This window comes from Scyliorhinus torazame, chromosome 30 (assembly GCF_047496885.1).
Source record: "Scyliorhinus torazame isolate Kashiwa2021f chromosome 30, sScyTor2.1, whole genome shotgun sequence".
Lineage (NCBI taxonomy): Eukaryota > Metazoa > Chordata > Chondrichthyes > Carcharhiniformes > Scyliorhinidae > Scyliorhinus > Scyliorhinus torazame.
This window is the reverse complement of record NC_092736.1, coordinates 28,157,519-28,179,175: the sequence shown is the minus strand read 5'-3', so window position 1 is coordinate 28,179,175 and position 21,657 is coordinate 28,157,519. Positions and strand designations below refer to the sequence as shown.

Here is a 21,657-nt window from a genome sequence, read left to right as displayed (position 1 = left end):
GCCTACTCCTGTTCCTAGTTCTTATGTTTTTATGAATTCAAATTTCACCATCTGCAATGGGGGGATTTGAACCTGGTTTCCAGACCATTATCTGGGTCTCTGGGTTACTATCCAGCGACAATATCACTACGCCTCTGTCTCTCCCTTATCTTGGTCAATGTCGAGGTTTATTTCAATGCTCATGTAACGAGCCTATGGGAGCTCTATCATATTAAAGATACTTTACGAGCTGAACACCTTATTGACTGGGCTAGTTATTGCTGCTGAAGTTCTGAGTGTCGGGTGTCCCTGCCAGAGAGCAGGTGCAAGAGGTGGAGGCGTGTTATTTTGGAATCTTGGTAGCTTGGAATTAATCTAATGAACCAACTGCTTTGATTTACCTCATTCAGGCCGGTCGGGAGGAGGATGCTCTCCGAGTTTTCCAACGCATGTTTTACTGGAATAACCGTGGGACAGCTCGCTCCTTCTCAGTAAGTAACCAGCTGTTCTTGCTCTCACCGGTCTACTTCCTGCAGCTTGATTCATGTTAACACTGGCCTTGCACTTTCCTCTGCATTAATACTGTGCGTCTCTCTCTCTTTCCATTGCTATTTTTATCTTTTGCTTAGACATTAATGACTCTGCAGGATTCTGATCTCTTGCCAAAGGTAAGCTCTAAAGCTTTTGCCGTTACCAATTATGCCAGAGGGCCCGGAAACCTTTGTGACAAATTTCGGTTGCGCCATGTATTCAGCATTGTGCGCGCTCTGCGCTCTCAGCATAGATGGGAACTCCCTGTTTTGTGAACGAACGTATTGGAGTCAAAGTACAAAACACTGTAATTCAGTCAATTCAGGCTTACATGTAGGTAGGAATTGGGGTCTTGGTGTCACCATGGTGACGAGGCCCAATGATGGGGTGGTGACGAAGCTTTGCCTTGGAGTTTGCCTGGAAAGTATTGGCGCCTGGGACTTTAGATACTGAATGTGTCTGAGCAAGTGAAGCAAATCAGAGGGTACGTTTCCTTGCACATCTGCTAGAAGCTGGTAGAAGGCTGATCACCGAGCCGATTGTTTTGGGAAGTTCACTAAAAGGTCTATTATGGAATTAAAATGGAGTATTGTTGTCCAAGGTTTTCCAGTCTTGCACTCCTCAGGACACACACAGGAATACCAAATTTCAAAGGGAACAATTTATACTGCATGAGAAAAGGAGTGCTGATTGGTTAGCAAATAGCGTTGAGATGAAGCCCTGGCAAAGCTATTGGCCCCCATGCTTTGTTTATTCAAAACAGAAGTGCAATGCCTGGACGTGTTCCTTTTGCCTGCAGAGGACAGGTCCATGCAGATGAGTTTAGCAAATATGAGGGTTTCCAGTCTTGCCTCCTCGGGACACACAATACCAAATTTCAAAGGGAACAATTTCTACTGCATGAGAAAAGGCGTGCTGGGAAACACCGGTCAGGGTTCTGGGGTAAGGTTGGGGAATAGCACTAAGTCATGATGCTCATTTGGAGAGCTGGTGCAGACAGAATGGGCCAAATGGCCTCCTCCTGCACCGTAATAATTCAGTGATTCTGTGTTGACATGTAGTTGAAAATATTGGGATGCAAAGGCCGATCCCTGGAACAGAAATTCAGCAGTGTTACTGACAGCAAGTGGATTAGTGACTCCTAATCATGGGCAGGTGTTTCCTGCCCAACTCTGGGATGTACAATGTATCAAGATAATAAGTAAAATCAAGAGGATTTAGATTGAGGATAGTATTAGCTTGAAAGGTAAAGGCTTACAGTATAGCCAGCAAGAGTGATGAAGTCTGGGAGAATTTTAAAAGCCAGCAAAGGATGACCAAAAAAATGATAAAGGGAGTAAATAGAAACGAGGGTATAAAAGCAAGAAATGGAGAAGGCCATACTACCTGCTTTTGTAAGTATGTAAAGAGGAAGACAGTAGTGAAAGTATACTTGGGCCATTAGAGGCAGAAACAAGAGACTTGATGAAGGGGTGTAAGGATTGCTTGGCAATCCGTTATTTACAACCTGTATTAATGTTTAGGTGAAGGGACAGTAACGAAGGGATCAGTAAGTTTGCTGATAATTAAGTTGTGCGGACAGAGGGATATGGGTAAGTGGAGGGGGCAAGAAGATGGCGAGTAATGTGGGGAGGTGCGAAGTTCTTCACCTTGGTAAGATGAGAAAGCAGAAGATTATTAAATGTTGATGTTCAGAGTAAGTTGGAACACAAAGGTAACATTCGGTGTAACAAATGGTCAAGAAGGCAAATGATATGTTTGCCTTTGTAGCAAGGGGATTTGCAGTATAAGAATAAGGAGACCCGACTACAGTTGGGCACGTCTTCAGTGAGCCCAACTTTGAACGCTCCCTCGCACTCCTCCTCTGTCTCTCTTGCTCACATGCTGTTTCCCACATTCTCTCAATCTTATTTTTTTTGTGTTTTTTTTTCCCCGTATTTAACTTTTTCCAATTAAGGGACAATTTAGCGTGGCCAATCCACCTACTCTGCACATCTTTGGGTTGTGGGCGTGGGACCCAGGCAGACACGGGGAGAATGTGCAAACTCCACACAGACAGTGACCCGGGGTCGGGATTGAACCTGGGACCTCGGCGCATTGAGGCAGCAGTGCTCTCCCTCACCCTCTCTCTCCACTCCCTCCCCTTCTCTCTCTCTCTCTCTCTTTCTCCTCTTCTTCTTTCTCCCCTTCCTCTCTCTCCATCTCCCTCGCTCCATCTCCCTCCTCTTCTTCTTTCTCCCCTTCCTCTCTCTCCATCTCCCTCGCTCCATCTCCCTCGCTCCATCTCCCTCGCTCCATCTCCCTCCTCTTCTTCTTTCTCCCCTTCCTCTCTCTCCATCTCCCTCGCTCCAACTCCCTCGCTCCATCTCCCTCGCTCCATCTCCCTCGCTCCAACTCCCTCGCTCCATCTCCCTCGCTCCATCTCCCTCGCTCCATCTCCCTCGCTCCAACTCCCTCGCTCCAACTCCCTCGCTCCAACTCCCTCGCTCCAACTCCCTCGCTCCAACTCCCTCGCTCCAACTCCCTCGCTCCAACTCCCTCGCTCCAACTCCCTCGCTCCAACTCCCTCGCTCCAACTCCCTCGCTCCAACTCCCTCGCTCCAACTCCCTCGCTCCAACTCCCTCGCTCCAACTCCCTCGCTCCAACTCCCTCGCTCCAACTCCCTCGCTCCAACTCCCTCGCTCCAACTCCCTCGCTCCAACTCCCTCGCTCCAACTCCCTCGCTCCAACTCCCTCGCTCCAACTCCCTCGCTCCAACTCCCTCGCTCCAACTCCCTCGCTCCAACTCCCTCGCTCCAACTCCCTCGCTCCAACTCCCTCGCTCCAACTCCCTCGCTCCAACTCCCTCGCTCCAACTCCCTCGCTCCAACTCCCTCGCTCCAACTCCCTCGCTCCAACTCCCTCTCTCCATCTCCCTCTCTCCATCTCCCTCTCTCCATCTCCCTCTCTCTCCATCTCCCTCTCTCTCCATCTCCCTCTCTCTCCATCTCCCTCTCTCTCCATCTCCCTCTCTCCATCTCCCTCTCTCTCCATCTCCCTCTCTCTCCATCTCCCTCTCTCTCCATCTCCCTCTCTCTCCATCTCCCTCTCTCTCCATCTCCCTCTCTCTCCATCTCCCTCTCTCTCCATCTCCCTCTCTCTCCACCTCCCTCTCTCTCCATCTCCCTCTCTCTCTCTCTCCATCTCCCTCTCTCTCCATCTCCCTCTCTCTCTCTCCATCTCCCTCTCTCTCTCTCCATCTCCCTCTCTCTCTCTCCATCTCCCTCTATCCTTCTCCCTCTATCTCTCTCCATCTCCCTCTCTCCATCTCCCTCTCTCCATCTCCCTCTCTCCATCTCCCTCTCTCCATTTCCCTCTCTCTCCATCTCCCTCTCTCTCCATCTCCCTCTCTCTCCATCTCCCTCTCTCTCCATCTCCCTCTCTCCATCTCCCTCTCTCTCCATCTCCCTCTCTCTCCATCTCCCTCTCTCTCCATCTCCCTCTCTCTCCATCTCCCTCTCTCTCCACCTCCCTCTCTCTCCATCTCCCTCTCTCTCTCCATCTCCCTCTATCTCCCTCTCTCTCCATCTCCCTCTCTCTCCATCTCCCTCTCTCTCCATCTCCTTCTCTCTCCATCTCCCTCTCTCTCCATCTCCCTCTCTCTCTCCATCTCCCTCTCTCTCCATCTCCCTCTCTCTCCATCTCTCTCTCCATCTCCCTCTCTCCATCCCCCTCTCTCTCTCCATCTCCCTCGCTCCTTCTCCCTCGCTCCATCTCCCTCCTCTTCTTCTTTCTCCCCTTCCTCTCTCTCCATCTCCCTCGCTCCAACTCCCTCGCTCCATCTCCCTCGCTCCATCTCCCTCGCTCCAACTCCCTCGCTCCAACTCCCTCGCTCCAACTCCCTCGCTCCAACTCCCTCGCTCCAACTCCCTCGCTCCAACTCCCTCGCTCCAACTCCCTCGCTCCAACTCCCTCGCTCCAACTCCCTCGCTCCAACTCCCTCGCTCCAACTCCCTCGCTCCAACTCCCTCGCTCCAACTCCCTCGCTCCAACTCCCTCGCTCCAACTCCCTCGCTCCAACTCCCTCGCTCCAACTCCCTCGCTCCAACTCCCTCGCTCCAACTCCCTCGCTCCAACTCCCTCGCTCCAACTCCCTCGCTCCAACTCCCTCGCTCCAACTCCCTCGCTCCAACTCCCTCGCTCCAACTCCCTCGCTCCAACTCCCTCGCTCCAACTCCCTCGCTCCAACTCCCTCGCTCCAACTCCCTCGCTCCAACTCCCTCGCTCCAACTCCCTCGCTCCAACTTCCTCGCTCCAACTCCCTCGCTCCAACTCCCTCGCTCCAACTCCCTCGCTCCAACTCCCTCGCTCCAACTCCCTCGCTCCAACTCCCTCGCTCCAACTCCCTCGCTCCAACTCCCTCGCTCCAACTCCCTCGCTCCAACTCCCTCGCTCCAACTCCCTCGCTCCAACTCCCTCGCTCCAACTCCCTCGCTCCAACTCCCTCGCTCCAACTCCCTCGCTCCAACTCCCTCTCTCCATCTCCCTCTCTCCATCTCCCTCTCTCCATCTCCCTCTCTCTCCATCTCCCTCTCTCTCCATCTCCCTCTCTCTCCATCTCCCTCTCTCCATCTCCCTCTCTCCATCTCCCTCTCTCTCCATCTCCCTCTCTCTCCATCTCCCTCTCTCTCCATCTCCCTCTCTCTCCATCTCCCTCTCTCTCCATCTCCCTCTCTCTCCACCTCCCTCTCTCTCCATCTCCCTCTCTCTCTCTCTCCATCTCCCTCTCTCTCTCTCCATCTCCCTCTCTCTCTCTCCATCTCCCTCTCTCTCTCTCCATCTCCCTCTCTCTCTCTCCATCTCCCTCTATCCTTCTCCCTCTATCTCTCTCCATCTCCCTCTCTCCATCTCCCTCTCTCCATCTCCCTCTCTCCATCTCCCTCTCTCCATCTCCCTCTCTCTCCATCTCCCTCTCTCTCCATCTCCCTCTCTCTCCATCTCCCTCTCTCTCCATCTCCCTCTCTCCATCTCCCTCTCTCCATCTCCCTCTCTCTCCATCTCCCTCTCTCTCCATCTCCCTCTCTCTCCATCTCCCTCTCTCTCCATCTCCCTCTCTCTCCACCTCCCTCTCTCTCCATCTCCCTCTCTCTTTCCATCTCCCTTTATCTCCCTCTCTCTCCATCTCCCTCTCTCTCCATCTCCCTCTCTCTCCATCTCCCTCTCTCTCCATCTCCTTCTCTCTCCATCTCCCTCTCTCTCCATCTCCCTCTCTCTCCATCTCCTTCTCTCTCCATCTCCCTCTCTCTCCATCTCCCTCTCTCTCCATCTCCCTCTCTCTCTCCATCTCCCTCTCTCTCCATCTCCCTCTCTCTCCATCTCTCTCTCCATCTCCCTCTCTCCATCCCCCTCTCTCTCTCCATCTCCCTCGATCCGTCTCCCTCTATCTCCCTCTCTCTCTCTCCATCTCCCTCTCTCCACCTCCCTCTCTCTCTCCATCTCCCTCTCTCTCCCTCTCTCTCTCTCTCCCTCTCTCTCCCTCTCTCTCTCTCCCTCTCTCTCCCTCTCCCTCTTTCTCTCCATCTCCCTCTCTCTCCATCTCCCTCTATCTCCCTCTCTCTCTCTCCATCTCCCTCTATCTCCCTCTCTCCATCTCCCTCTATCTCCATCTCCCTCTATCTCCCTCTCTCTCTCTCCATCTCCCTCTATCTCCCTCTCTCCATCTCCCTCTATCTCCATCTCCCTCTATCTCTCCATCTCCCTCTCTCTTTCCATCTCCCTCTATCCATCTCCTCTCTCTCTCCATCTCCCTCTCCCTCCCCCTCTCTCCATCTCCCTCTCTCTCCATCTCTCTCCCTCTCTCCATCTCCCTCTCTCGCTCCATCTCCCTCTCCCTCCCTCTCTCTCTCCATCTCCCTCCCTCTCTCCATCTCCCTCTCTCTCTCCCCCTATCTCTCTATCTCCCCCTCTCTCTCTCTGTTACCTGTCTCTGCCTCTCCCTCTCTCTCTATCTCCCCCCCCTCTCTCTGTCTCTCTCTCTCTCCCTCCATTTCCCTCTCCCTCCCTCTCCTCTCCCTCTCTCTCCATCTCCCTCCCTCTCCCTCTCCCCCTCTCTCTCCCTCTCCCTCTCCCTCTCTCCATTTCTCTCCCTCTCTCTCCATCTCCCTCTCTCTCTCCATCTCCATCTCCCTCTCTTTCCATCTCCCTCTCCCTCCCTCTCTCGCTCCATCTCCCTCTCTCTCTCTCTCTCCATCACTCTCTCTCTCTCTCTCCATCTCCCTCGCTCTCTCCATCTCCCTCGCTCTCTCCATCTCCCTCGCTCTCTCCATCTCCCTCGCTCTCTCCATCTCCCTCGCTCTCTCCATCTCCCTCGCTCTCTCCATCTCCCTCGCTCTCTCCATCTCCCTCGCTCTCTCGATCTCCCTCGCTCTCTCCATCTCCCTCGCTCTCTCCATCTCCCTCGCTCTCTCCATCTGCCTCTCCCTCTCCATTTCCCTCTCCCTCTCTCTCCATCTCCCCCTCTCTCTCCATCTCCCTCTCTCTCTCCATCTCCCTCTCTCTCTCTCCATCTCCCTCTCTCTCTCTCCATCTCCCTCTCTCTCTCTCCATCTCCCTCTCTCTCTCTCCATCTCCCTCTATCCTTCTCCCTCTATCTCTCTCCATCTCCCTCTCTCCATCTCCCTCTCTCCATCTCCCTCTCTCCATCTCCCTCTCTCCATCTCCCTCTCTCTCCATCTCCCTCTCTCTCCATCTCCCTCTCTCTCCATCTCCCTCTCTCTCCATCTCCCTCTCTCCATCTCCCTCTCTCTCCATCTCCCTCTCTCTCCATCTCCCTCTCTCTCCATCTCCCTCTCTCTCCACCTCCCTCTCTCTCCATCTCCCTCTCTCTCTCCATCTCCCTCTATCTCCCTCTCTCTCCATCTCCCTCTCTCTCCATCTCCCTCTCTCTCCATCTCCTTCTCTCTCCATCTCCCTCTCTCTCCATCTCCCTCTCTCTCTCCATCTCCCTCTCTCTCCATCTCCCTCTCTCTCCATCTCTCTCTCCATCTCCCTCTCTCCATCCCCCTCTCTCTCTCCATCTCCCTCGCTCCTTCTCCCTCGCTCCATCTCCCTCCTCTTCTTCTTTCTCCCCTTCCTCTCTCTCCATCTCCCTCGCTCCAACTCCCTCGCTCCATCTCCCTCGCTCCATCTCCCTCGCTCCAACTCCCTCGCTCCAACTCCCTCGCTCCAACTCCCTCGCTCCAACTCCCTCGCTCCAACTCCCTCGCTCCAACTCCCTCGCTCCAACTCCCTCGCTCCAACTCCCTCGCTCCAACTCCCTCGCTCCAACTCCCTCGCTCCAACTCCCTCGCTCCAACTCCCTCGCTCCAACTCCCTCGCTCCAACTCCCTCGCTCCAACTCCCTCGCTCCAACTCCCTCGCTCCAACTCCCTCGCTCCAACTCCCTCGCTCCAACTCCCTCGCTCCAACTCCCTCGCTCCAACTCCCTCGCTCCAACTCCCTCGCTCCAACTCCCTCGCTCCAACTCCCTCGCTCCAACTCCCTCGCTCCAACTCCCTCGCTCCAACTCCCTCGCTCAAACTCCCTCGCTCCAACTCCCTCGCTCCAACTCCCTCGCTCCAACTCCCTCGCTCCAACTCCCTCGCTCCAACTCCCTCGCTCCAACTCCCTCGCTCCAACTCCCTCGCTCCAACTCCCTCGCTCCAACTCCCTCGCTCCAACTCCCTCGCTCCAACTCCCTCTCTCCATCTCCCTCTCTCCATCTCCCTCTCTCCATCTCCCTCTCTCTCCATCTCCCTCTCTCTCCATCTCCCTCTCTCTCCATCTCCCTCTCTCCATCTCCCTCTCTCCATCTCCCTCTCTCTCCATCTCCCTCTCTCTCCATCTCCCTCTCTCTCCATCTCCCTCTCTCTCCATCTCCCTCTCTCTCCATCTCCCTCTCTCTCCACCTCCCTCTCTCTCCATCTCCCTCTCTCTCTCTCTCCATCTCCCTCTCTCTCTCTCCATCTCCCTCTCTCTCTCTCCATCTCCCTCTCTCTCTCTCCATCTCCCTCTCTCTCTCTCCATCTCCCTCTATCCTTCTCCCTCTATCTCTCTCCATCTCCCTCTCTCCATCTCCCTCTCTCCATCTCCCTCTCTCCATCTCCCTCTCTCCATCTCCCTCTCTCTCCATCTCCCTCTCTCTCCATCTCCCTCTCTCTCCATCTCCCTCTCTCTCCATCTCCCTCTCTCCATCTCCCTCTCTCCATCTCCCTCTCTCTCCATCTCCCTCTCTCTCCATCTCCCTCTCTCTCCATCTCCCTCTCTCTCCATCTCCCTCTCTCTCCACCTCCCTCTCTCTCCATCTCCCTCTCTCTTTCCATCTCCCTTTATCTCCCTCTCTCTCCATCTCCCTCTCTCTCCATCTCCCTCTCTCTCCATCTCCCTCTCTCTCCATCTCCTTCTCTCTCCATCTCCCTCTCTCTCCATCTCCCTCTCTCTCCATCTCCTTCTCTCTCCATCTCCCTCTCTCTCCATCTCCCTCTCTCTCCATCTCCCTCTCTCTCTCCATCTCCCTCTCTCTCCATCTCCCTCTCTCTCCATCTCTCTCTCCATCTCCCTCTCTCCATCCCCCTCTCTCTCTCCATCTCCCTCGATCCGTCTCCCTCTATCTCCCTCTCTCTCTCTCCATCTCCCTCTCTCCACCTCCCTCTCTCTCTCCATCACCCTCTCTCTCCCTCTCTCTCTCTCTCCCTCTCTCTCCCTCTCTCTCTCTCCCTCTCTCTCCCTCTCCCTCTTTCTCTCCATCTCCCTCTCTCTCCATCTCCCTCTATCTCCCTCTCTCTCTCTCCATCTCCCTCTATCTCCCTCTCTCCATCTCCCTCTATCTCCATCTCCCTCTATCTCCCTCTCTCTCTCTCCATCTCCCTCTATCTCCCTCTCTCCATCTCCCTCTATCTCCATCTCCCTCTATCTCTCCATCTCCCTCTCTCTTTCCATCTCCCTCTATCCATCTCCTCTCTCTCTCCATCTCCCTCTCCCTCCCCCTCTCTCCATCTCCCTCTCTCTCCATCTCTCTCCCTCTCTCCATCTCCCTCTCTCGCTCCATCTCCCTCTCCCTCCCTCTCTCTCTCCATCTCCCTCCCTCTCTCCATCTCCCTCTCTCTCTCCCCCTATCTCTCTATCTCCCCCTCTCTCTCTCTGTTACCTGTCTCTGCCTCTCCCTCTCTCTCTATCTCCCCCCCCTCTCTCTGTCTCTCTCTCTCTCCCTCCATTTCCCTCTCCCTCCCTCTCCTCTCCCTCTCTCTCCATCTCCCTCCCTCTCCCTCTCCCCCTCTCTCTCCCTCTCCCTCTCCCTCTCTCCATTTCTCTCCCTCTCTCTCCATCTCCCTCTCTCTCTCCATCTCCATCTCCCTCTCTTTCCATCTCCCTCTCCCTCCCTCTCTCGCTCCATCTCCCTCTCTCTCTCTCTCTCCATCACTCTCTCTCTCTCTCTCCATCTCCCTCGCTCTCTCCATCTCCCTCGCTCTCTCCATCTCCCTCGCTCTCTCCATCTCCCTCGCTCTCTCCATCTCCCTCGCTCTCTCCATCTCCCTCGCTCTCTCCATCTCCCTCGCTCTCTCCATCTCCCTCGCTCTCTCCATCTCCCTCGCTCTCTCCATCTCCCTCGCTCTCTCCATCTCCCTCGCTCTCTCCATCTGCCTCTCCCTCTCCATTTCCCTCTCCCTCTCTCTCCATCTCCCCCTCTCTCTCCATCTCCCTCTCTCTCTCCATCTCCCTCTCTCTCTCTCCATCTCCCTCTCTCTCTCTCCATCTCCCTCTCTCTCTCTCCATCTCCCTCTCTCTCTCTCCATCTCCCTCTATCCTTCTCCCTCTATCTCTCTCCATCTCCCTCTCTCCATCTCCCTCTCTCCATCTCCCTCTCTCCATCTCCCTCTCTCCATCTCCCTCTCTCTCCATCTCCCTCTCTCTCCATCTCCCTCTCTCTCCATCTCCCTCTCTCTCCATCTCCCTCTCTCTCCATCTCCCTCTCCATCTCCCTCTCTCTCCATCTCCCTCTCTCTCCATCTCCCTCTCTCTCCATCTCCCTCTCTCTCCACCTCCCTCTCTCTCCATCTCCCTCTCTCTCTCCATCTCCCTCTATCTCCCTCTCTCTCCATCTCCCTCTCTCTCCATCTCCCTCTCTCTCCATCTCCTTCTCTCTCCATCTCCCTCTCTCTCCATCTCCCTCTCTCTCTCCATCTCCCTCTCTCTCCATCTCCCTCTCTCTCCATCTCTCTCTCCATCTCCCTCTCTCCATCCCCCTCTCTCTCTCCATCTCCCTCGCTCCTTCTCCCTCGCTCCATCTCCCTCCTCTTCTTCTTTCTCCCCTTCCTCTCTCTCCATCTCCCTCGCTCCAACTCCCTCGCTCCATCTCCCTCGCTCCATCTCCCTCGCTCCAACTCCCTCGCTCCAACTCCCTCGCTCCAACTCCCTCGCTCCAACTCCCTCGCTCCAACTCCCTCGCTCCAACTCCCTCGCTCCAACTCCCTCGCTCCAACTCCCTCGCTCCAACTCCCTCGCTCCAACTCCCTCGCTCCAACTCCCTCGCTCCAACTCCCTCGCTCCAACTCCCTCGCTCCAACTCCCTCGCTCCAACTCCCTCGCTCCAACTCCCTCGCTCCAACTCCCTCGCTCCAACTCCCTCGCTCCAACTCCCTCGCTCCAACTCCCTCGCTCCAACTCCCTCGCTCCAACTCCCTCGCTCCAACTCCCTCGCTCCAACTCCCTCGCTCCAACTCCCTCGCTCCAACTCCCTCGCTCAAACTCCCTCGCTCAAACTCCCTCGCTCCAACTCCCTCGCTCCAACTCCCTCGCTCCAACTCCCTCGCTCCAACTCCCTCGCTCCAACTCCCTCGCTCCAACTCCCTCGCTCCAACTCCCTCGCTCCAACTCCCTCGCTCCAACTCCCTCTCTCCATCTCCCTCTCTCCATCTCCCTCTCTCCATCTCCCTCTCTCTCCATCTCCCTCTCTCTCCATCTCCCTCTCTCTCCATCTCCCTCTCTCCATCTCCCTCTCTCCATCTCCCTCTCTCTCCATCTCCCTCTCTCTCCATCTCCCTCTCTCTCCATCTCCCTCTCTCTCCATCTCCCTCTCTCTCCACCTCCCTCTCTCTCCATCTCCCTCTCTCTCTCTCTCCATCTCCCTCTCTCTCTCTCCATCTCCCTCTCTCTCTCTCCATCTCCCTCTCTCTCTCTCCATCTCCCTCTCTCTCTCTCCATCTCCCTCTATCCTTCTCCCTCTCTCTCTCTCCATCTCCCTCTCTCTCTCTCCATCTCCCTCTATCCTTCTCCCTCTATCTCTCTCCATCTCCCTCTCTCCATCTCCCTCTCTCCATCTCCCTCTCTCCATCTCCCTCTCTCCATCTCCCTCTCTCCATCTCCCTCTCTCCATCTCCCTCTCTCTCCATCTCCCTCTCTCTCCATCTCCCTCTCTCTCCATCTCCCTCTCTCTCCATCTCCCTCTCTCCATCTCCCTCTCTCCATCTCCCTCTCTCTCCATCTCCCTCTCTCTCCATCTCCCTCTCTCTCCATCTCCCTCTCTCTCCATCTCCCTCTCTCTCCACCTCCCTCTCTCTCCATCTCCCTCTCTCTTTCCATCTCCCTTTATCTCCCTCTCTCTCCATCTCCCTCTCTCTCCATCTCCCTCTCTCTCCATCTCCCTCTCTCTCCATCTCCTTCTCTCTCCATCTCCCTCTCTCTCCATCTCCCTCTCTCTCCATCTCCCTCTCTCTCCATCTCCTTCTCTCTCCATCTCCCTCTCTCTCCATCTCCCTCTCTCTCCATCTCCCTCTCTCTCCATCTCCCTCTCTCTCTCCATCTCCCTCTCTCTCCATCTCCCTCTCTCTCCATCTCTCTCTCCATCTCCCTCTCTCCATCCCCCTCTCTCTCTCCATCTCCCTCGATCCGTCTCCCTCTATCTCCCTCTCTCTCTCTCCATCTCCCTCTCTCCACCTCCCTCTCTCTCTCCATCTCCCTCTCTCTCCCTCTCTCTCTCTCTCCCTCTCTCTCCCTCTCTCTCTCTCCCTCTCTCTCCCTCTCCCTCTTTCTCTCCATCTCCCTCTCTCTCCATCTCCCTCTATCTCCCTCTCTCTCTCTCCATCTCCCTCTATCTCCCTCTCTCCATCTCCCTCTATCTCCATCTCCCTCTATCTCCCTCTCTCTCTCTCCATCTCCCTCTATCTCCCTCTCTCCATCTCCCTCTATCTCCATCTCCCTCTATCTCTCCATCTCCCTCTCTCTTTCCATCTCCCTCTATCCATCTCCTCTCTCTCTCCATCTCCCTCTCCCTCCCCCTCTCTCCATCTCCCTCTCTCTCCATCTCTCTCCCTCTCTCCATCTCCCTCTCTCGCTCCATCTCCCTCTCCCTCCCTCTCTCTCTCCATCTCCCTCCCTCTCTCCATCTCCCTCTCTCTCTCCCCCTATCTCTCTATCTCCCCCTCTCTCTCTCTGTTACCTGTCTCTGCCTCTCCCTCTCTCTCTATCTCCCCCCCCTCTCTCTGTCTCTCTCTCTCTCCCTCCATTTCCCTCTCCCTCCCTCTCCTCTCCCTCTCTCTCCATCTCCCTCCCTCTCCCTCTCCCCCTCTCTCTCCCTCTCCCTCTCCCTCTCTCCATTTCTCTCCCTCTCTCTCCATCTCCCTCTCTCTCTCCATCTCCATCTCCCTCTCTTTCCATCTCCCTCTCCCTCCCTCTCTCGCTCCATCTCCCTCTCTCTCTCTCTCTCCATCACTCTCTCTCTCTCTCTCCATCTCCCTCGCTCTCTCCATCTCCCTCGCTCTCTCCATCTCCCTCGCTCTCTCCATCTCCCTCGCTCTCTCCATCTCCCTCGCTCTCTCCATCTCCCTCGCTCTCTCCATCTCCCTCGCTCTCTCCATCTCCCTCGCTCTCTCCATCTCCCTCGCTCTCTCCATCTCCCTCGCTCTCTCCATCTCCCTCGCTCTCTCCATCTGCCTCTCCCTCTCCATTTCCCTCTCCCTCTCTCTCCATCTCCCCCTCTCTCTCCATCTCCCTCTCTCTCTCCATCTCCCTCTCTCTCTCTCCATCTCCCTCTCCCTCCCTCTCTCTCTCTCCATCTCCCTCTCCCTCCCTCTCTCTCTCTCCATCTCCCTCTCTCTCGCTCTCTCCATCTCCCTCGCTCTCTCCATCTCCCTCGCTCTCTCCATCTCCCTCGCTCTCTCCATCTCCCTCGCTCTCTCCATCTCCCTCGCTCTCTCCATCTCCCTCTCTCTCCATCTCCATCTCGCTCTCTCCATCTCCCTCGCTCTCTCCATCTCCCTCGCTCTCTCCATCTCCCTCGCTCTCTCCATCTCCCTCGCTCTCCATCTCCCTCTCCATTTCCCTCTCCCTCTCTCCATCTCCCTCTCTCTCTCCATCTCCCTCTCTCCATCTCCCTCTCTCTCCATTTCCCTCTATCTCCCTCTCTCTCTCTGTTGTCTGTCTCTGCCTCTCCCTCTCTCCATCTCCCTCTCTCCCCATTTCCCTCTATCTCCCTCTCTCTCTCTCTCTCTCTCTGTTGTCTGTCTCTGCCTCTCCCTCTCTCTCTATCTCCCCCCTCTCTCTCTCTCTCTGTCTCTCTCTCTCCCTCCATTTCCCTCTCCCTCCCTGTCTCTCCCTCTCCCTCTCTCTCCCTCTCTCTCATGCTCCTGCACTGCCCCCCCCCCCCCGGCGTACGCGCGAGTTTGTTCTCTCGTGACGATTTTGCAGCTCGTGTAGAAACTCTCATTCCCCTGTTTCAATCACCCGATTCCTTTGTTTTGTTGAATGCCAGGTGGAGCGGCTGCTGATCCCTCCTGCTGAGACAGGCAGCACAAAGTTCCACGAGAATGGTGGGAATTGGTGCTGGCGCCACATCGTGAAGGTGAGGTCTCCATATGTCCGTATTACCGAGCAATCCTGCTGCTTTTCCGCCGTTGAATGAAAAGAATCTTGCCGTCCGACCGTGCTTTTCATGATCTCCGAATGTCCCAAAATGTTTAGCGAGCAGCAAAGCCCTTTGGAAAAGTAGCCAGTGCTGTAGGAAACAGCTGTATGCACAGAAAGATCCCACAGAAATGAAATGAAAATCGTTTATTGTCACAAATAGGCTTCAAACGAAGTTACTGTGAAAAGCCCCTAGTCGCCACATTCCGGCACCTGTTCGGGGAGGCTGGTACGGGATAGCAATGCGATAACGACCGGGACGTTTTTTTTTTTTGGTGATGGTTAACTATTAGACGGAATGCCAGTAAAGCCTCCCGTACCAGCCTCCCCGAACAGGCGCTGGAATGTGGCGACTAGGGGCTTTTCACAGTAACTTCATTTGAAGCCTACTTGTGACAATAAGCGATTTTCATTTCATTTCATTTTTTCATAAAAATACTGGAGGCCCTTGTCAAAGCAAAAAAGGGAATTCTAACTTGGATAGGCATGGGTTAATGAGGTGTGTAGCCAGCAAGATAAGGTAACAGACAACTACGTGCGTGACATGTGGCTTAATCCGGGTAAGTGGGAAGTTCAGCATTTTGAGACACACCAACTGGAAAGGCAGATGCATCCAGTTGGTCCCATTTTGAGGGGTTGCAATAGGAGAGGGATGCGATCCAGGGGTGACAGGATAAAGTGGTTTATACAGTGTATTTAAACTTGGCTTTGCAAATGATGAGGGATTTTGATTGATTTGATTTATTGTTACATGTACCGAAGTACAGTGAAAAGTATTTTTCTGCGGCCGAGGGAACCGTACAGAGTACGTACATAGTAGACAAGAGAATAATCAACAGAGAACATTGATAGAGATAGCAGAGTGAAACTGTGTCCTCTGGTAGGTGGGGTCAGTAACTCGAGATCATTGATTTAAAATCATTGGAAAGAACGGTTGGAGAAATGAACTATAAACGCCAACAATCACCCCGGGTGCATTCGCAAATCCAATAGGACCTAGAATTGATCCCCGGGGCTTCTCCAGTCCAATAGGGTCGCAGCATTGATCCCCGGGGCTTCTCCAGTCCAATAGGGTCGCAGCATTGATCCCCGGGGCTTCTCCAGTCCAATAGGGTTGCATCATTAATCCCCGGGGCTTCTCCAGTCCAATAGAGTTGCATCATTAATCCCCAGGGCTTCTCCAGCCCAATAGGGTCGCAGCATTGATCCCCGGGGCTTCTCCAGTCCAATAGAGTCGCATCATTAATCCCCGGGGTTTCTCCAGTCCAATAGGGTCGCAGCATTGATCCCCGGGGCTTCTCCAGTCCAATAGAGTCGCATCATTAATCCCCGGGGCTTCTCCAGTCCAATAGGGTCGCAGCATTAATCCCCGGGGTTTCTCCAGTCCAATAAGGTCGCAGCATTGATCCCCGGGGCTTCTCCAGCCCAATAGGGTCGCAGCATTGATCCCCGGGGCTTCTCCAGTCCAATAGGGTCGCAGCATTAATCCCCGGGGTTTCTCCAGCCCAATAGGGTCGCAGCATTGATCCCCGGGGCTTCTCCAGCCCAATAGGGTCGCAGCATTGATCCCTAGCCCTCTGCCAGCCCAGTATCATTCCTTTAACCAGTACCTGCTCCTTCCACTCTCTCTCCATTCCTTCTCAACCTTTTGTTTTCGATGAAACATCTATTTCCTGAAGTTTATACGTGGAGTTCAGCGAACAAGCAAGTTCTGATCAAAAGGTAACAATCCTGTTCTTATTTACAGGGGCTGGATCCCATCAGGAAGATTCTCGCACATAAACTGCGGGTCACATCGATTACGCTGAGCGTCATCTTCTTCAGCATCTCCTTTGGGTGAGTCAGTCAGATTGCGGAGCCCTCAGCAAACTGGGGGTGCCACTTCCTTCCAGTCCTTTCCTGCTGATATTGGGCCGAGACCTCTGGCCATTCCTAGTCAGTGAGGAGAGACAGCGAGTGTGAACCAGCTGTTAACTGGTGGGGAGGCATCAGAGCTATGACTGCTCCTCTCTCTACCTACTGTCCATGTGCACACCTACCATCAGGAAGGGGGTAACTAGGCAGTGATCGGGGTGTTTGGGAAGTGGGGGGGGGTGTGGGAAGTGGCGTCACTGGGTGTTCAGTGATAGGAAAGGAAACTCTGTCCAGTGTCTTAGTCCTCTCTAATGGAGGTGCCCTTTTTATTTGGTCAAGGTATGTAAGTGTCGCTAGCCAGGCCAGCCTCTATTGCCCATCCCTAATTGCCCTTCAGAAGGAGGTGCTGAGCTGCCTTCTTGAACCGCTGCAGTCCGTGTGGTGTAGGTACACCCACAGTGCTGTTAGGAAGGGAGTTCCAGGATTTTGACCCAGCGACAGTGAGCGGCGATACATTTCCAAATCAGGATGGTGAGTGGCTTGATGGGGGTGCCCTGCGACTGGTGCCCTGGTGCTGCTGTGTGGTAGAGGTCGTAGGTTTGGAACCTGAATCCCCAGCAGAGTCTGCACAGCACAAATCAAATCATGTGATCTGACTTCTAACTGTATAGTAGCTTCAGTCTCTCCCAAATAATGGTTTACACTTAGAACATAGGAGCAGCACGGTGGCGCAGTGGTTAGCACTGCTGCCTCACGGCACCAAGGTCCCAGTTTCGATCCCGGCTTTGGGTCACTGTCCGTGTGGAGTTTGCACATTCTCCCCGTGTTTGCGTGGGTTTCGCCCCCACAACCCAAAGATGTGCAGGGTAGGTGGATTGGCCACACTAAATTGCCCCCTTAATTGGGAAGAAAAAATTGGATACTAAATTTATATAAAAAAAGAACATAGAGTCCTTACAGTGCAGAAGGAGGCCATTCGGCCCATCTAGTCTACACTGACCCTCTGAACTAGCACCCGACCAAGGCCCGCTCCCCCACCCTACCCCTGTAACCCAGTAACCCCACCTAACCTTTCGTACAATTAGCATGACCAATCCACCTAGCCTGCACATCTTTGGACTGTGGGAGGAAACCGGAGCACCCGGAGGAAACCCACGCAGACACGGGGAGAACGTGCAGACTCCGCACAGAAAGTGACCCAAGCCGGGAATCGAACCCGGGACCCTGAATTTGTGAAGCAACAGTGCTAACCAGTTTGCTACCGTGCTGCTTCTTTAAGTTTATCCCTGTTACATTCCAGCCCCACTTCCCCACAACATTACTTTTGGAAGCATGCTGAATATCATAACCTGGGGCCATGAGTGTGGTACAGTGAGTAAACGTTCATAGCCCACTGTCCAGTCTGCTACAGAATCATAGAATTCCTACAGTGCAGAAGGAGGCCATTTTGCCCATCGAGTCTGCATCGACCCTCTGAAAGGGCCTCCTAACTAGGCTCACTCCCCTGCCCTATCCCCATAACCCCACCTAACCTGTACATCCCTGGGAACTAAGGGGCAATTTAACATGGCCGATGCACCTAACCTGCACATCTTTGGACTGAGAGAGGAAACCGGAGCACCCGGAGGAAACCCACACAGACACCTGGAGAACGTGCAGAATCCGCACAAACAGTCACCAAGGCTGGAATTGAATCCGGGTCCCTGGCGCTGTCGAGCGCCATATCCCGTTCGTACGAGGGCGTCGGGATATGGCGCTCGACTCATCGGTCGATAGTTCCAACGCGCCACAGCAAAAAAACGCACCAACCTCCTCAGAAGACAAACACGGGACACAACCGACAGAGTACCCCTTCGTCGTCCAGTACTTTCCCGGAGCGGAAAAATTAGAAGCAGTGGACACAATCTCAGACTAAAGGGACGATCCTTTAAAACAGAGATGAGGAGGAATTTCTTCAGCCAGAGGGTGGTGAATCTGTGGAACTCTTTGCCGCAGAAGGTTGTGGAGGCCAAATTATTGAGTGTCTTTAAGACAGAGACAGATAGGTTCTTGATCAATAAGGGGATCAGGGGTTATGGGGAGAAGGCAGGAGAATGGAGATGAGAAAAATATCAGCCATGATTGAATGGCGGAGCAGACTCGATGGGCCGAGTGGCCTAATTCTGCTCCTGTGTCTTATGGCCTAAACCTGGCACTAAGATCCTGTGACACTGCATTTTGAAGAAGGTTGCCAGAATGTTGCCAAGAATAGGAACATTTTATTCTAAAGGTTAGGGTGGAGGAGCTCGGGCTCTTGGCCTTGGAGCAAAGGAGTGTGAGGCGAGATTTGATCGAGGTGCACGTCTTCGAGCTGTGATAGAATTTGCCCACAATTTGACTGCTCCATTTCCTCCAAGGACTACACCTCAAAAGAGAACGCCATTGGCTGTAAAGCCAGGACGCAAATGGCACGATATCAACGCAAACCTTTTTTTCATGTTGCCCGTAGGAATTTGGGTAGTTGATCCACTGTGTTCCCTTCTCCTCTTCCAGGTATTATGGTCTCTGGATGTGGTTTCCTGAGCTGCTGAAACGGATGGAGACGGGAGGTGGCTCCGCCTGCTCGAATATCCGAAACAGCTCCTCTGCTGAGGACGTGGAAAACGTTACCTGTTACCCCGTGAAAACAGTGGGTGGGTGTCAACTTTAGAGCTCCTCATTCTAACACGTGATGGGGTAGGGAGAGAGGATCACCGCTTTACAATCATTGGCAATTTTGGGGGGGGGGAAGAAGTTAATTTTTATTCTCCAGCCTTTTCCACCTGGGAACAACTCAGCTTTTCACGTTTTGAGTTTTCATTCCTGTGATATTATTGGTGCAGGTCTATACGAGGTAATGTCGCTGATTATTCACCAATTCTACCTCCAGTGTCTAGTGCAGAGTTTGAATCAACTAGTGGACTGATTTCCATTACAAACATGCAAGACTTGAAATTCTGTTGGGAGTTTTAGCCATTCTTGACTTGGAGTCCTGACCGGACTTTGCACGTCCATCGGTAAAGAATTAGAAATTAAACCGTCTGATAGGAGGAATGCATTCCCAATAAACTCTCCCTGTGGATTGTGCTCTGATATCCTCGGAACACCCATCAACATCCTGGGGGTTACCATTGACCAGAATTGAACTGGACTCGCCATATCGGCAGTGTGCCTACAAGAGCAGGTAAGAGGCTGGGAATCCTGCGGAGAGTAACTCACCACCTGACTCCCCAAAGCCTGTCCACCATCTACAAGTCACTCTCCACTTGCCTGGATGAGCGCAGCTCCATCAACACTCGAGAAGCTCGACACCATCCAGGACAAAGCAGCCCCGCTTGATTGGCATCCCTTACACAAACATTCACTCCCTCCACCACTAACTAACAGTAGCAGCCGTGTGTACGATCTACAAAATGCAGTTCAGGAACTCACCAAGGCTCCTTCGACACCCACAACCACCACCATCTGGAAGGGCAAGGGCAGCAGGTACATGGGTACGCTATCACTTGGAGGTTCCCCTCCCAAGTCACTCATCATCCCGACTTGGAAATATATCAGCCATTCCTTCACTGTCTCTGGGTCAAAATCCCAGAACTCCCTCCCTAACAGCACAGTGGGTGTACCTGCACCATGTGGACCATGCGGTTCAAAAAGGCAGCTCACCACCACCTTTTCCAGGGCAATTAGGGGTGAGCAACAAATGCTGTCCTAGCCAATGACCCAGATCCCAGGAACAAATCGGAAGACCCAGCCGCCTTGTCAATCAGTCTTGCGGGACCTGTTAACCTTTACCTTTACTGCAAGCTGCAGAGTGGGTGATAGGACATATCTGAAGTAATATTAAAATGACTTGATGCATTCCAGCCTGCACTGTTGTGTACTCTGTCCCTTCAGAAAGTAACATTTTGGGATGGGGTATGTTTGAGACATGAGGTGGCGAATATAGTGAGCCAGAATGCAACAGGTGACTCTGGACCCGACAATTCCCAAAGCTGTCCACGGGGATTTTCCTTGTTTCTTTCCTGGGTGTGTTGTAGACTCATTGATAGAGATTGATTGATGATTAGCTATTGGCTATTCTTGCTGAATCCTGTCATGGTGATCGGGACGGACCTTTGGCCCTTTTCTATCCAGTAATGCTATATCGGGCTGAAGTGGCCATTCTGATCCTGACTCTCTCTGACTGTCCAGATCACTGGCAGTGTTTTCACACCCTCCCCACTTCAGACCTCTGCGAGGACTTTTATCTTGATACTGGGTGTTCATTCTAGTACTTCTTCCTCCTCATGCCCCACTGGTTCTCCAGACAGTGGGATAGGGTCTGGTTTTGCAGACACTGGCTTTAGGGTATTAGAGCCGGGTACTGTGGACCTGGGCTGAGGGTCGGATGCTGTCTGGGGCTGGGGTTGTCGAGGGCCAATCTTTGGGCTCAGGATGAGTTGTGCAGGACATTGGTGAGACCACAGCTGGAGGATTGGGTACGGTTCTGGTCTCCTTATTTAACCAGTTCAGAGAAGGTTGACTAAACCAACACCTGGACTGGACGGGCTGTCTTACGAGGAAAGTTTGGACAGGCTCAGCTTGTATCCGCTGCAGTTTCGAATAGCAAGAGGCAACTGGATTGAGACATACACGACCCTGAGGGGTTGCGACAGGGGGGATGTGAGAGAATCTAGAACCAGGGGTGCACTGTTTAAGAACAAGGGTTGCTCATTTAAGACCGAGATGAGAATTTCTTTCTCTGAGGATCGCGAATCTCTGGAACTTTCTTTCTCAAAAGCCGGTGGAAGCAGAGCCTTAGAATATGTTTAAGGCAGAGCCAGATAGATTTTTGATTAACAAAGGGGTGGAAGGTTTTCGGGGGTCAGCGGGAATGTGGAGTTGAGGTCACAATCCGATCAGCCGTGATCTCATTGAACGGGGTAGCATACTTGAGGGGCCGAGTGGTCGACTCCTACTTCGTATGTTTTCAAGGCTGGGGCCAAGTTCTGGGGGTTGACGTTCAGGATTGGGGCCGAGTCTTTAGAGTCAGGATCTAGGCATTGGGGGGGTGGGGGGTGAGGCTCTGATTGGGGGTGGGGTTTGGGGTCAGGCTCTAGGGGATCTGGGGGGGGAGGGGTATTTGTCAGTCTCTTGCGTTCCAATGGGGGAGGGTGGTGCTCGGGTTTAGGGGTCAGGATTTGGGGCAGTTGGATCTGGGGTTAGGGGGTTCCTGTTCTGGGGCCTGGGGTCAGGGTCTGCAGATTTGCTGTTTATGAGTTTGCAGGTGGATCTTGCGGCCGAATCCTTGCATTCACACTGTTGACTTCTCGCCAGGAGTCAATGAATGGCTGATCAGGTGCAGAATCTTTGCTACTTTC

At 53.8% G+C, this 21,657-nt stretch overlaps 1 protein-coding gene across 4 annotated transcripts in view; it reads left to right on the top strand.

Annotated features, from left to right (window-relative positions):
* Window positions 1–21,657, top strand: part of sv2 (synaptic vesicle glycoprotein 2) — a 151,526-nt gene that overhangs the window by 114,589 nt on the left and 15,280 nt on the right. For 3 of the 4 annotated variants that reach the window (XM_072493057.1, XM_072493059.1, XM_072493060.1), the window contains 5 exons: window positions 390–470; window positions 609–647; window positions 14,274–14,363; window positions 16,173–16,261; window positions 18,812–18,951. In XM_072493057.1, the coding sequence (XP_072349158.1) occupies window positions 390–470; window positions 609–647; window positions 14,274–14,363; window positions 16,173–16,261; window positions 18,812–18,951 (439 nt within the window). The remainder of the gene's footprint in view (window positions 1–389; window positions 471–608; window positions 648–14,273; window positions 14,364–16,172; window positions 16,262–18,811; window positions 18,952–21,657) is intronic. The other variant, XM_072493058.1, reaches the window with a different exon arrangement.